The sequence below is a fragment of the Anabrus simplex genome, chromosome 2 (genome assembly GCF_040414725.1).
Source record: "Anabrus simplex isolate iqAnaSimp1 chromosome 2, ASM4041472v1, whole genome shotgun sequence".
Classification (NCBI taxonomy): Eukaryota; Metazoa; Arthropoda; class Insecta; order Orthoptera; family Tettigoniidae; genus Anabrus; species Anabrus simplex.
Window position 1 is genome coordinate 1,155,570,714 of NC_090266.1, and position 15,289 is coordinate 1,155,586,002.

At 40.6% G+C, this 15,289-nt stretch overlaps 1 protein-coding gene across 7 annotated transcripts in view; it reads left to right on the top strand.

Moving 5' to 3' along the window:
• The window catches only part of LOC136864756 (peroxisomal acyl-coenzyme A oxidase 3), a 230,510-nt gene that overhangs the window by 172,401 nt on the left and 42,820 nt on the right, over positions 1-15,289 (top strand). For all 7 annotated transcript variants that reach the window (XM_067142116.2, XM_067142117.2, XM_067142119.2 and 4 more), the window contains one exon: positions 673-795. In XM_067142116.2, the coding sequence (XP_066998217.2) occupies positions 673-795 (123 nt within the window). The remainder of the gene's footprint in view (positions 1-672; positions 796-15,289) is intronic.

The window sequence follows — 15,289 nt, forward strand, 5'->3', positions numbered from 1 at the left end:
ACATTATCATCTGCAAGAAGCCTTGCCTGCAATTTCAGTTCTTAGCCTTTATAATTTATTTATATATATATGATATAAGAAAACACAAAGGTCCAATAATTATTCCTTGTGGAACATTGAAACGAGGACCTCCATGAAAGGGGCAGATTTTCTTTTGCTGCACCCTGGGGCTAGCCTAATCATTATCAACTCATTGGTATCATGCTATAAGAGTAATATTTCTGTATTCTTGTCATGAAATGCTGTAAACATGGCATAGAGAAACTGGCACATTATGGTATGAGTAGAGCCGAGCCAGGATGTCTTGACACCAAAATGCAAGGGGAGGGAGCTAGGCTAGCAGGGAAGAGTGGAGTGTACACTACAGTACGGACAGAGAGAGTAAGACAGCAAACTCGGGTTGTTACGGACTGAACCGACACCTCTCGGGATTACTTTGACGCACAAGTCCATTCCGCAGGCAGAAACTAATCCAGTACGGAAAGGCTGAGACTTCCCGACTGAACTCTGATAGGTGGCTAAAATGCATCAGTGCTTTGGCTGCACTTATTCTTGTCACTAAATCATTTGTGTCTGCTGCAAATGAAACTAAGGTGGTCCCCTTTCACCTTTAATACCGGTATCTGTTATTACAGTATCTCTAATTGAGCTTGTGTATTTTTCTTCCTCCAGCAATGGCGTCTCATTCCCTACGTAGCTGCAGCTTGTGCCTTGAAGATTTTTGCTATTGCTACTTGTCAGATGTTAATAAACTTCCAAGCAATGATGATTTTTAAGGAAGACAAAAGTAAAGTGGTAAGTACAGTTCAATTATACTGCAACCTATCTACTATCTGTACTTTTCATTTGAATATATTGGAATAGATGAAAAAATATATTAATTCTTTCTATAAATACCGTACTATTATTTTATTGAAAAGCACCGAGCAAGTGGACCGTGTGATCAGGGTCGTGTAGCAGTGGGCTTGCATTTGGGAGGTGGTGGGTTCCATTCCCTATGTTGGCAGCCTTGAAGATGGTTTCCCATTTTCACACCAGGCAACTGCTGGTACTGTACCGTAAGGCCATGGCCACTACCTTCCCAATCCTAGCACTTTCCCATCCTCGCATCGCCGAAAACCTTAGATGTGTTAGTGCTATGTTAAACTACTAGCGGAAGTACATTATTTGAAAAGTAGATTATTTTTTAGTAATTTCCCTTTTCAGATTACTTTAATATTTTTTTTTGACAGTATTTGGAGTGTGTGAAGTTATACACTCTCATCAAAAGTATCTGGGCAATCCTCTGTACACTTAACTAGAGCCTAGATGTCTCTACGACTGGTGTTGCTGCTATAAAAGACTGCTGAGGGCTCAGTGTTGTTTGGTGCTATGAGATATCTGCAGAATGGGTGGCGCAAGTGAGCTCTGTGTCATTGAACATGGAATGGTAATAATAATTTCATGTGGCTATTTCTAGCCGAGTGCAGCCCTTGTAAGGCAGACCCTCCAATGAGGGTGAGCGGCATCTGCCATGTGTAGGTAACTGCATGTTATTGTGGTGGAGGATAGTGTTATGTGTGGTGTGTGAGTTGCAGGAATGTTGGGGACAGCACAAACACCCAGCCCCCAGGCCAATGGAATTAACCAATGAAGGTTAAAATCCCAGACCCGGCTGGGAATCAAACCCAGGACCCTCTGAACTGAAAGCCAGTACGCTGACCAGTCAGGCAACGAGTCGGACATGGAATGGTTATTGATTGCCGCACTGGTAAGCAATTAGTTGGAACCATTTCCTACACTTTCTCACGTTTCCTAAGTCAACTGTTGGAGATGTAATTATATAATGGAAACAGGAAGGCACAACCATAGCTGGGTTGACTACGCGTCTTTAGCGAAGGAGACCATTGAGCATTAAAGGAGTTTGTACGAGAAAATCACGACATTGTGTGATACCTTCACGTGTGTATTCTGCAGTGCCCCTAATAGTGTAGCTTGCACCATAACTGTATGCCAGGGGATATGAGGATTGGGGTTCAAGATTCAGGCACCTATCCATAAACTACACAATTCATCCATGATCGCTGCATTTGATGCTGTAAAGCGTGCTGTCACTGGTCCGTAGACGACTTATTGTGTGAGATTTGGAGTGATGACTCACTTTATACCATATGGCAGTTTGAGTTTGGCATATGCCAGGTTAATGATACATGCCAGCCTATGCAGCGCCTACAGTGAAATTAAGCAAAGCTGCGCTGACTGGGTGTGGATGTTTTTCATGGACAGGACTGTCCGACTCGTTGGCTGAACGGTCAGCGTCCTGGCCTTCGGTTCAGACGGTCCCGGGTTCGATTCCCGGCCGGGTCGGGGATTTTAACCTTAATTGGTTAATTCCAATGGCACGGGGGCTGGGTGTATGTTTTGTCTTCATCATCATTTCATCCTCATCACGACGTGCAGGTCGCCTAAGGGCGTCAAATAGAAAGACCTGCACCTGGGATATCCCAGCACTAAAAGCCATACTGTGCCCGTCCTAGTCAGTCATCGAACACGAGACACCCCAGGGGTGCTCAGTTCGGTGGCTGTAGGCTTATAAAATAAATGAATGTGGCAGGATTTTCATAGGGTTCATCAAATGAGTGCGTTCAAGTAGAAAACAAATATGACACTTTTATTCAATTTAAAGCAGTATTGGCCATCCTGAAATCTATGATTATGATTATGATCGTTACGTTAAGGAATTTTATCTGGCTCTTGATGTAACAAACCTAGGCACACACAAATGGGATGGTACACGGCAGTTGTTTCCCTGACATTCTAACAGAGTATTTACATTGTAAAAATTTTTTTTTTATCGTCTTCAAAGTTATTAAGTTATTTGTTTAAAGTTGAATTAAAAATTTTCATTCAGAAAAATGAGGTCTGGGCCAAGCCTTCATCGATAATCTGGAAAAAATGCAGTAATTGTAAGAACGAATTTAGTAAAGAAATAACCAAGATTCAAAAAGTTAACACTTATGACAAAATAATAAAATTTACAGTCGTTATCTTAACGATAAAATGAAAAGTTGAATTTGCCTTGGTTTTCCCTAAGTTAATCCGAGACGTCGGATATACCTGTTCACGTCATCTCACATCTCCTTCCGTGAGAATTTGTATTGAACATTAAGTATTTGACCAATGATTAAACTAAATAAAACGCCTCTCGGGCTTGCAAACGTAAATAAATGGAGATAATACCATCCATGTGGAGATCCTGTCCACTATCAATCGATAATATCGGTGTCACATGTCTCAGAATAGAACACATAAAAAAAAAATAACCCTCTAAATACTAATAAATCACTACTTCTACAGCTAACTACGGAAATTGGTAAGAAGACTGTGAGTACTAAGAAGAAAATATCTACACTATGTACATGTCGACGAGTGTCGATCAACCGTTTTACTCTCCTATTAACAAATTTATTGAGTTACAGCAAGATTGAGTTATCACATGAGAGTAAAATTACATCAACGAGTGAGCTGGTATAATCATGAATCAGACATTATTTAGATATTTCGCCGAAGACTTGTTCTTTAGACCTAAGGCCTTCTCGAACATTCATCTGTACCTTGAGATTGAAATTACTGGATTACTTGAGAAAATTCGGGATATTCCCACGAATTAAAAGTACATCGATAAACATGGACTTTCATTTTCTTCATCCGAAGACACTAATATTAGGCTACACTACATTTTATCGCGAATAATCCATAAACATGTGAAAAGCTCAGTATCGCGAAGATTCATGCCACTTATTCCATATACTCTATACGTACAATGTACCACAATGACGACTTTAACTTGTCGCATCTAAATCTCAAATATATAGCCGTGAAATATCAGGACCTACCATCGTCCTACAAATACATAATATCCACTTAAAAGTGTCTCGATGATTAATTACATCCAATTAATTATCACATGCGTCCAATGCACATGTTCACATTAAATTCGCACATAGAATTCGGACTCAATATCCCGATGACACGTTGTCTCAGACACGAGGTACAAGTAGAAGTTCAAAATACAAGGAAAATATAGAAAATACGGACGAAATATCCTACCATTAAATCCATCAAACATAAACTAATTCATATTCGTGACGAAATTTACTCAATAAGCAAAGATGGTGTCGATAACACATGGATAACTCTATCAGAACCTTCACTGTCAAATTCATGGCCACATGGTCATTAAATAATCACATGTGTCAGTTGTATGACGTATTCGAGCAAATAAACTGCCATAAAAAGTGTCAAAATAGCTTACGAAGAAAAAGAAAAGGATAGAACAAAACTACATAGAACAGATATAAATGAGACGTAATCGACTTAACTTATAGATGAATCTTCATGTCTGGAAGTCTGGGTTCTCAATCAGCCATGCCAGGAAGGAAGAATCTGCATCCCGGCGCCGCCAACGATGGTCAAAGGTTTAGAACCTCATGGTGAAGCACTGGTAATCCATGATGTGAGATTCCGTCCTCTTCTGGAATTTATTCACGTCCACGTCTTCCGCGTCCACTCGTAAGACAGCTGAAACTTACACAAAATGTTTTAGAGTAGGCTCCAAGCACACACGTAACAGTATTCTGGAAATGACACGTACTTTAAGGGATTAATGTCTGCACATTCGACGTCTGATCACAGCACTGTTCTAAATTATATCCAACTTTCAGACGTGTAGAGCACAGGAGTGAAGCGACGTTCCACGCTGAGCAACTGCAGGTGATAGTTCAAGACACGCCAGAGGGTGTGTGAGAGCGAGTATTCGTATCACATGACTTAAATGTCATGTCTGGTGCACATGCACGGAAGTAAAGTCAATTGAGGGGCTAAATTCTTCTCCTGTACGAATCTACAACTTCATCACCATCTTAGCCACAAGGTCGTGCAAATTATTCCATAATTTCAGTTTTTAATTTATATCCTCCAAATGTGCTATTCTTTTATCCAGTTTATTTTACTTTAGTCCTTGAGCCTTCCGTAAATTATGCACGTCGCCACCAAAGATATTACAAATATTTCATTCAAATCATTCCTCGCAAGTACAGGTGACACGCGCTGGCCTCCTTCTTCCAGTCACCAACCTTCATTTTTTTATTTTTATTCCGTTAGCCAGTCGGCCGCTCTCTGCACAAAAAAACTCGTTCTCGCCCCCGTCCAAGGTCGCGCGCACCCCATCTCGCCGACAAGCAGACACAAGCCGCACCAACACCTGTTCTTTCATTTGTGGCCTCACGGTCACATCCACCTCTTACTGGGACAAAAATTTTTAAGCAAGGTTAAAAATTTTTACAATCGTGTTCATTCCTTAAAATGTGGTCCGTATGCTGTCCACTTCACTGTTTAATTTTCCATGGTATTTATAATTTCAGGCATCTGTCAGTTGTCTGAACGGTAGTCATTCTGCACGGCACAAACTGGTATTTCTTCGATAGCCGACCTGGGTCTTTTCTTTTTTTCTTTCCTCACTCTTCTGCTTTACGGTAGAGTCTTAGGTTCGAGGCATTGAATATAACTGTTCATAGGAGAGTAATGGTTTGATCTCTTCACATTTGAGTCTTTCTTCTGGCGCCCTGATTTTCAGGTTGATATTGTGGTGCTGAGGGATTTAATCTATCGTCATGAGGTGAATTCCGGTGTCGCTGGAACTCTGGGCTCTCGGCTCCCATCACATCTGGATCGGTGTCTTGATTATGAATGGCGTCCTTCCATTTTGAGCCTTTTTCAGTTTCCTTCCGTAATTCTTCAATGTACCTCATGCTTTCTCGATGACGGTTCTCCATTTCATCTCTGAAATTCCGGTAGTTACGATCTGAATAATATCTAGGTCTATCATAAGGCCTATTCCGTCTATAGTCCTGTGGTCGATCCCGTGTCCTGTAATTTCCCCTTCTTCGGACATTCTTCGGATCTTCCATCCTGTCCTCTCTGGGTCTCATTCTTCTCTCTTCCCATCGACGATCGTACGCTCTGGGATAGTTTTTGTACTCTTTAGGTCCACTCTGATTTCCGTTTTCAGGCATTGGAGGCGAATTCCGGTTTTTCGGAATGTCTATTACGTTGACCTGATAAGTATTGCTCCTTTGAGTTTTCGGTACTGTTGAGACATTCATGGTGTGGTCGAGCTGTCTGAGAATAGTCTCAGCCTGCACGGCGGTCTGAACATTAGCAGCAATGAGTAAGCGCTGTACTTCCACAGGAAACTGCTTTGTTATCGCCTGGACCAACTCATTTTCAGATGGTGGAGTGTCGAGGTCTTTCATTCGTCGTACTTGATTACAGAAGTAATTAGCGTACTGCGTTTGCCCATCTGTGGAATATTTTCGTGAATACAAATCCAACCGTAGTGCTTGTTGCAGATCCGCTCCCCAGTATCTCTGTAGGAATAAGCGCTTGAAACTTTCATAGTCTTCAAACGTATAACGGAAAGCATGGTACCAGTTGAGCACGTCTCCCTCTAAAAATTTCTCCGCTGTTCGCAGATGTTTTTCAGTAGGGATCTTCTGTTCACGAATATATTCATCAAGGTCCCTAATGAAATTTTTAGGCGTGACCCCGTTTAAGTTGTTGAATTTTCTAGGCCTGTCCTCGCTCATTCGGATAAAATTAATGATTTGAGGTACGCTTTGTGCCGGTGTAGTGCTGAGATTTACTGTGGGTTGTTCAATGTGGGTAGTATTCTGAGACGATTCAGCTATGGGCGATATTCCTTCTGTTACAGTAGATTTAGCCTGTACGACCTCTTCGACATTACTCTGTCGGTCCATTAATGATGTCACTAAGACCCTAGTGCTCCTATCCTGCAACTTCAAGAATCCTACTTCTTTTTCTAATTTTTGGAGGGCGTCCATATTTTCCTCCATCTTCTGTTTCCCGGACTTGACATCTCCGGCAAGATTAATAATTTGCTCGAGTATTTCCGACTTGTCTTTGTCAATCATGTTCTTGATATCATCGAACTGGAGTGAAATATCTTGTATCTCCATTTGGTTGACTGAGATACTGTCCTTTACGGAACGGAGATCATCGTCGACCTTCTCTTTTATTTTCTTCAAGTCTTCGGTGACCTCTCCTCTAAGATTTTTCACTTGTTCTGACATCTCTTCTTGTGCCGTAGAAATCTCTACCTTTATAACATCTATCTCCTTCCTCACAGATTCAATGTTGTTTCTGACTAGGACTACGTCACTTTGAAGAGCGGTGACCTTCCCGGTGATAACCTTATTATCCTCTTTAATCTGGCTCGTCAAAGTAACAACTTGTTCCAGGGTTTTTTTCTGATTTTCCCTGCACTCTAACACGATATTGTCAATCCGACAACTAGTTTCCTCCAGTTTTGCATATAGTTCGTCACGACCTTTTTTTGCCTCTTCCTGTATCGCAGCACCCATAATGTTCATTTTTTGACTCAATCGTTCATTACTATCTTCCTGTATTCCCTGTATTTTTCTAAATTCCTCTTTATTCTCGTCTTGTACTCTCCTACTCTCTTCCTGTATTTTTCTGAATTCCTCTTTATTCTCCTCCTGTGCTCTCCTACTCTCTTCCTGTGCTCCCCTACTCTCTACTGTTAGAGTCTCTAATAACCTCCTAATCTCCTCGAGATCCATTCTATTATTCAGAAAGTGACCTGTGTCAGCAAACGCCGAAATGCAGAAACTTTCCCCCCAGACATGTTGATTGTGATAAGGCAAATTCAAATTTCATGAAGAAAATTCCTAACCCTCATTTTTCCATGTGAAACACATAATCTTAAGTAAAATACTCTGAAAATTCCGCGTACTCTGTTAGAATTCTACCTAACTGGGATGGCATTAAATCTGAAATGAACCTGCCGAACCGTGAATAATTAATAATTTGAGCAAGTCAATTTAAACCACGTGGAGAAGCAAGTAATCAAGTTCCACGATGGATTAAGCCACATTTTTAAGCCACAAATCGAGCCCCACGGATGGGAAAAGCCACTAAGATGTGCCCGTCCTAGTCAGTCATCGAACACGAGACACCCCAGGGGTGCTCAGTTCGGTGGCTGTAGGCTTATAAAATAAATGAATGTGGCAGGATTTTCATAGGGTTCATCAAATGAGTGCGTTCAAGTAGAAAACAAATATGACACTTTTATTCAATTTAAAGCAGTATTGGCCATCCTGAAATCTATGATTATGATTATGATCGTTACGTTAAGGAATTTTATCTGGCTCTTGATGTAACAAACCTAGGCACACACAAATGGGATGGTACACGGCAGTTGTTTCCCTGACATTCTAACAGAGTATTTACATTGTAAAAATTTTTTTTTTATCGTCTTCAAAGTTATTAAGTTATTTGTTTAAAGTTGAATTAAAAATTTTCATTCAGAAAAATGAGGTCTGGGCCAAGCCTTCATCGATAATCTGGAAAAAATGCAGTAATTGTAAGAACGAATTTAGTAAAGAAATAACCAAGATTCAAAAAGTTAACACTTATGACAAAATAATAAAATTTACAGTCGTTATCTTAACGATAAAATGAAAAGTTGAATTTGCCTTGGTTTTCCCTAAGTTAATCCGAGACGTCGGATATACCTGTTCACGTCATCTCACATCTCCTTCCGTGAGAATTTGTATTGAACATTAAGTATTTGACCAATGATTAAACTAAATAAAACGCCTCTCGGGCTTGCAAACGTAAATAAATGGAGATAATACCATCCATGTGGAGATCCTGTCCACTATCAATCGATAATATCGGTGTCACATGTCTCAGAATAGAACACATAAAAAAAAAATAACCCTCTAAATACTAATAAATCACTACTTCTACAGCTAACTACGGAAATTGGTAAGAAGACTGTGAGTACTAAGAAGAAAATATCTACACTATGTACATGTCGACGAGTGTCGATCAACCGTTTTACTCTCCTATTAACAAATTTATTGAGTTACAGCAAGATTGAGTTATCACATGAGAGTAAAATTACATCAACGAGTGAGCTGGTATAATCATGAATCAGACATTATTTAGATATTTCGCCGAAGACTTGTTCTTTAGACCTAAGGCCTTCTCGAACATTCATCTGTACCTTGAGATTGAAATTACTGGATTACTTGAGAAAATTCGGGATATTCCCACGAATTAAAAGTACATCGATAAACATGGACTTTCATTTTCTTCATCCGAAGACACTAATATTAGGCTACACTACATTTTATCGCGAATAATCCATAAACATGTGAAAAGCTCAGTATCGCGAAGATTCATGCCACTTATTCCATATACTCTATACGTACAATGTACCACAATGACGACTTTAACTTGTCGCATCTAAATCTCAAATATATAGCCGTGAAATATCAGGACCTACCATCGTCCTACAAATACATAATATCCACTTAAAAGTGTCTCGATGATTAATTACATCCAATTAATTATCACATGCGTCCAATGCACATGTTCACATTAAATTCGCACATAGAATTCGGACTCAATATCCCGATGACACGTTGTCTCAGACACGAGGTACAAGTAGAAGTTCAAAATACAAGGAAAATATAGAAAATACGGACGAAATATCCTACCATTAAATCCATCAAACATAAACTAATTCATATTCGTGACGAAATTTACTCAATAAGCAAAGATGGTGTCGATAACACATGGATAACTCTATCAGAACCTTCACTGTCAAATTCATGGCCACATGGTCATTAAATAATCACATGTGTCAGTTGTATGACGTATTCGAGCAAATAAACTGCCATAAAAAGTGTCAAAATAGCTTACGAAGAAAAAGAAAAGGATAGAACAAAACTACATAGAACAGATATAAATGAGACGTAATCGACTTAACTTATAGATGAATCTTCATGTCTGGAAGTCTGGGTTCTCAATCAGCCATGCCAGGAAGGAAGAATCTGCATCCCGGCGCCGCCAACGATGGTCAAAGGTTTAGAACCTCATGGTGAAGCACTGGTAATCCATGATGTGAGATTCCGTCCTCTTCTGGAATTTATTCACGTCCACGTCTTCCGCGTCCACTCGTAAGACAGCTGAAACTTACACAAAATGTTTTAGAGTAGGCTCCAAGCACACACGTAACAGTATTCTGGAAATGACACGTACTTTAAGGGATTAATGTCTGCACATTCGACGTCTGATCACAGCACTGTTCTAAATTATATCCAACTTTCAGACGTGTAGAGCACAGGAGTGAAGCGACGTTCCACGCTGAGCAACTGCAGGTGATAGTTCAAGACACGCCAGAGGGTGTGTGAGAGCGAGTATTCGTATCACATGACTTAAATGTCATGTCTGGTGCACATGCACGGAAGTAAAGTCAATTGAGGGGCTAAATTCTTCTCCTGTACGAATCTACAACTTCATCACCATCTTAGCCACAAGGTCGTGCAAATTATTCCATAATTTCAGTTTTTAATTTATATCCTCCAAATGTGCTATTCTTTTATCCAGTTTATTTTACTTTAGTCCTTGAGCCTTCCGTAAATTATGCACGTCGCCACCAAAGATATTACAAATATTTCATTCAAATCATTCCTCGCAAGTACAGGTGACACGCGCTGGCCTCCTTCTTCCAGTCACCAACCTTCATTTTTTTATTTTTATTCCGTTAGCCAGTCGGCCGCTCTCTGCACAAAAAAACTCGTTCTCGCCCCCGTCCAAGGTCGCGCGCACCCCATCTCGCCGACAAGCAGACACAAGCCGCACCAACACCTGTTCTTTCATTTGTGGCCTCACGGTCACAATACGACATGTCATTTCATGGATAGGACTTGGTCCTCTCATAATTCTACACCGGGCGAGTTGGCCGTGCGTGTAGAGGCGCGCGGCTGTGAGCTTGCATCCGGGAGATCGTGGGTTCGAGCCCCACTGTCGGCAGCCCTGAAGATGGTTTTCCGTGGTTTCCCATTTTCTCACCAGGCAAATGCTGGGGCTGTACCTTAATTAAGGCCACGGCCGCTTCCTTCCAACTCCTAGGCCTTTCCCATCCCATCGTCGCCATAAGACCTATCTGTGTCGGTGCGACGTAAAGCAAATAGCAAAAAAAAAAAAAAAAAAAAAAAAAAAATCTACAGAGCATGTTATATGTGGAACGATGTAAGGCCATTTTGACCAGTTACACGTATATTGTCTATGGCAGAATACCAGCTTGGGAATGATCACTGTGTTTTTCAGCATTGTAATGCTCCCTACGAGAGAGAGAGAGAGAGAGAGAGAGAGAGAGAGTGTGTGTTTTTTTTTTTGTCTGTTCATGGCCAGTGAGTTGAAAGTTAGCCTGCCCAGCCTAGAACCCTGACCTCAATCCTTCAAACACCTGTGGGATAAACTAGAATGGTGACTTTGCTCTGGACCCCGACAACCCACATCACTAACTGCGCTTGCTACATTGCTGTAGGAAGATTAGTCTGCCGTTCTCCTTAGGGATGTTCCAACACCCAACAGTCCTCTGTGCATAGTCAAGCTGCAGTAGAGAACATGGGTATGCCCACGCTGTATTAATGTTCACTACTGGGCAGTATCTCAGAGGAACACTTGTGAGGTCAGTTTCGAGTAGATGCCTGGGTACTTTGGATCAGATAGAGTATATCCCAGTGGTTGTAAGGTGGAATTATCACACTAATGAACCAGAATGAACAAAGTTTACTCCAGCAAGCTAAGAAATACCTACTATAAGCTGATCACCATTTCCTCCTCTTGAAAATGTATTCTTTTGCTATAACGCATGAATGACCGGGCGAGTTGGCCGTGCGGTTAGGGGTGCACAGCTGTGAGCTTGCATCCGGGAGATAGTGAGTTTGAATCCCACTATCAGCAGCCCTGAAGATGGTTTTGCGTAGTTTCCCATTTTGACACCAGGCAAATGCTGGGGCTGTACCTTAAGGCCATGGCCACTTCCTTCACATGCCTAGCCCTTTCCTATCCCATTGCCCCGTAAGACCTGTATGTGTCGGTGCGACGTAAAGCCACTAGCAAAAAAAAAAAACAAAAAACAAAAAACACATGAATGAATAAACACAATTATTTCCAACAGATCTCAAATCTTATGGTTTTTTTCTCATCCACATGTTGCACAGAAAAAGTCTAACAATGGATCCGGTGTATCTTTTCACTCATTACACTGGCCGGGGTATTCAAACTTTCCAATCATTGCATGAAGGTTACATAGTGATCTTTTATATTTTGGGCATGCTGATTCCAGAACTGAAGTCAATTTTCCCTTATCACATGAGGTGTTTGTACAAATTCAAAATGAAAATTTGATAAATATGCAGCACGTGCACATGCAAGATTACTATTATCACATGTAAAGAACACTTATTATTTTCACCCATCTGAACACTCCTATCTTACACTGGTATACTTATGAACATAATATGAAGATATGTAGTTTATTGTGTTAAGAGATCTGTTGAAAAACACAGCCAAATGGATCAAAATTTACCACGCATTAAGCCTCGTAACATACTGAGAATGTTAAGTCTACGGTTTCAATTTTATAATGCTCTACCTTAGTGTAAATTAGTCTTCGCTTTGCTTTTTGTGTGTGAGGAGTAGTTGGACCTTCTCTCTTTAATAACCAGCAGTAATCTGCCAGCAGGTTTTTGTTCCATTTCCATTTATATCTGCGTTCCATTTGCTGTAGATCCTGATGGAATCTTTCTCCTTGCTCTTCACTCAGGATTCCTAGGTTCTCAGGGAAATATTCCAGATGTAAATGTAACATGTGCACTTTCAAGCTCATTTTACAGCCTAAATCTTGGAACAAAACAAGCAATCTATCCACCATTTGTTTGTAGTCTGAATCCCTTGTGTTTCCAAGAAAGTTTTTGACCACATTCTGGAATGCTGTCCATGCCGATCACTCTGCAGCGCACATAACGTCTTCAAAATTAGCATCAGAAAGGAGTTTTCTGATATCTGGACCTGTGAAAATACCCTCCTTGATTTTGGAATTACTGATGCCTGGGAATCAATGACACAGGTACTGAAAGCATACACCTTCATTGTTTAGGACCTTAACGAATTGCTTCACAAGCTCTAGTTTGATATGAAGCAGAGGTAACAGTATTTTGCTCTTGTGAACAAGATTCTGGTTTTATGTTTTTTGACCCTAGAATCTATTGTCTACATGGCCATTCTTTTTGAGTCCAGTGATGTAACCTTGCTAGACTGTCCCGCTCGCACAGAAAACAGGGTTGCTTTGTGTAACCTCCTTGTACACCTAACAGAATACCTATCACTTTGAAATCACCACACACTTGCCACTTGTGTTCCTGGTGCTTCAGTTTACACAACAGCATTTCGAGATTTATATATGTTTCTCACATACTTACTGAACGAGCGACAGGAATCTATGAAAGTTTGTTTACGTTGTGAAGGAGGATGCATTTCAAACTTTGCTTTGAGGTGTCGATGAAAAGTCTCCAGTCAGTAGGGTCATACTGTGGTGCTCCTAGTTTTAAGATAACCTCCGGAATGTTGTTGCAGTAAACCAACGCTCCCTCTTCAGTAAAGAAGGGTGTAAATTCTTGTTCACGGTGTCTGTCCCAATAGTACGTCGTCCCTGGTGCCAACATGTTCTTTTCATGAAGTCTAGACCCGAGTAACTTGGCAGATTCCTTTGTAAGGCCAAGATCTCAAACAGTCATTTAATGCACTTTGCTCGAACAGTCTTGGTTCTTTTTCAACGCATTCAGGGGAGAGATCAGTCAGAGTTAGTGCCCGCCATTTCTGCATCAGATTCAGAAGAGAGACAATCCTGTAAATGTTCTGGACGCTGTGGTACTGGTATATCAGGGCCATGAGGAACGGGTAAAATTGCAGATCGAATATTGCTTGAACACACAATGTTACCTTTGTTGCTGCTGTTAAATCCCTTGACATTCACTGAACAGAAGTAGTAGTGAGTACTGTAGTCTGGGGGTTCTGGTTCTCGCCATACCATTGGAATACCAAATGGCAACGCATTTCGCTTACCGTTCACCCATTGCCGTAACTGCTCTATACAGGTTCTACAAGCCTTATGTGGTGCCCACGGCTTGTCTTGGTCTCCAAGTTTCAAGCCAAAGTAGGCATAGTAGCCCTTTCCCACGAACTGTTATATTGCGCCGCTGTCTTATCGGCGCGAAACTTCCATAATACATACATAGCATAATGTATCTGGATTGTTCTTGCAGCCACGTTGTGGCATGTTGATAGATGTAAGTTCAATAAAAATATTAACACAGTACGTTACTCACATATAGAACACTTATGAAGACAAAAATCTTTTCACTAGCAAGCAAAACACATCTAAGACTGTCGTGGACGAAGCACAACAAGAGAATGATGCCACTCAGCCAAAACCACGCGTATGTTGTACATAGTTGCCGGCTCTACACTCTGAGCGTGATAGTACAGGACTACGAGATGGCTGGAGGATGTCGAATTAATAAAATAAATTAATAAAAGAATATGGAAATTTAAATTAAAGCAACACACTTCTTAACAACATAAGAAGTGCGTTAGTGCATGTGATGAAATAAACGTAGTATAGTATTTTTGAGAAAATGTGATGTGATGGGGGAAAAATTAACATTGGATCCTGATTCAAGATGCAGAAGTCATCCTAAAAAGCAATGCAGGATGGCGGCAATGAAACTATCGCAGGACAGTGTTATCACTGTGGATTGAGTTTATAGCATGTTTTACACCATTATGGTTAGTTTCAGGTACTTTATTACTCAGAATCACATACTTTCTTCATGTGATAAATTTTTGAATCATTGTCTCCTTACAGAGCACAACACTGCACTTCTCAAACTGGTAACGTGTCTCCTGACTCAAAGTTTCCCATTTGAATTTTTTACTTCTTGCGCTGCAAACTTGGCATAAATTAGCAGTGTATTTCCTTGGTGTAGAAGGTATGTGTTGTATAAAATGCCGTTTTGTTAGCTTTCCTACAACCCTCGATCCCATGCCGTGATAAACACTGTTGGGCCTCCATTTCCTCTTGTGTGCATGTTGAAACTCTGCTTAGAAAATAACATTAATTTAAATGAAGTGACCCCATAGAAATTATAGGCTTGGTTATTTTCAAAAAAATGTGACCAGTAAAAACTACGGGCTTGGTAGTGTTTGCATGCTTCCTGTATGTCAGTTAGCTTCACAAATTTTCTGACATCTATGGACTATTTTTAGAAATGAATTTGTACCAGTCATTTCAAACTAAGAGATGTTTTGGCACATACAGCCCATTCAGGGCCTTGGTCTGCTTAGGCAG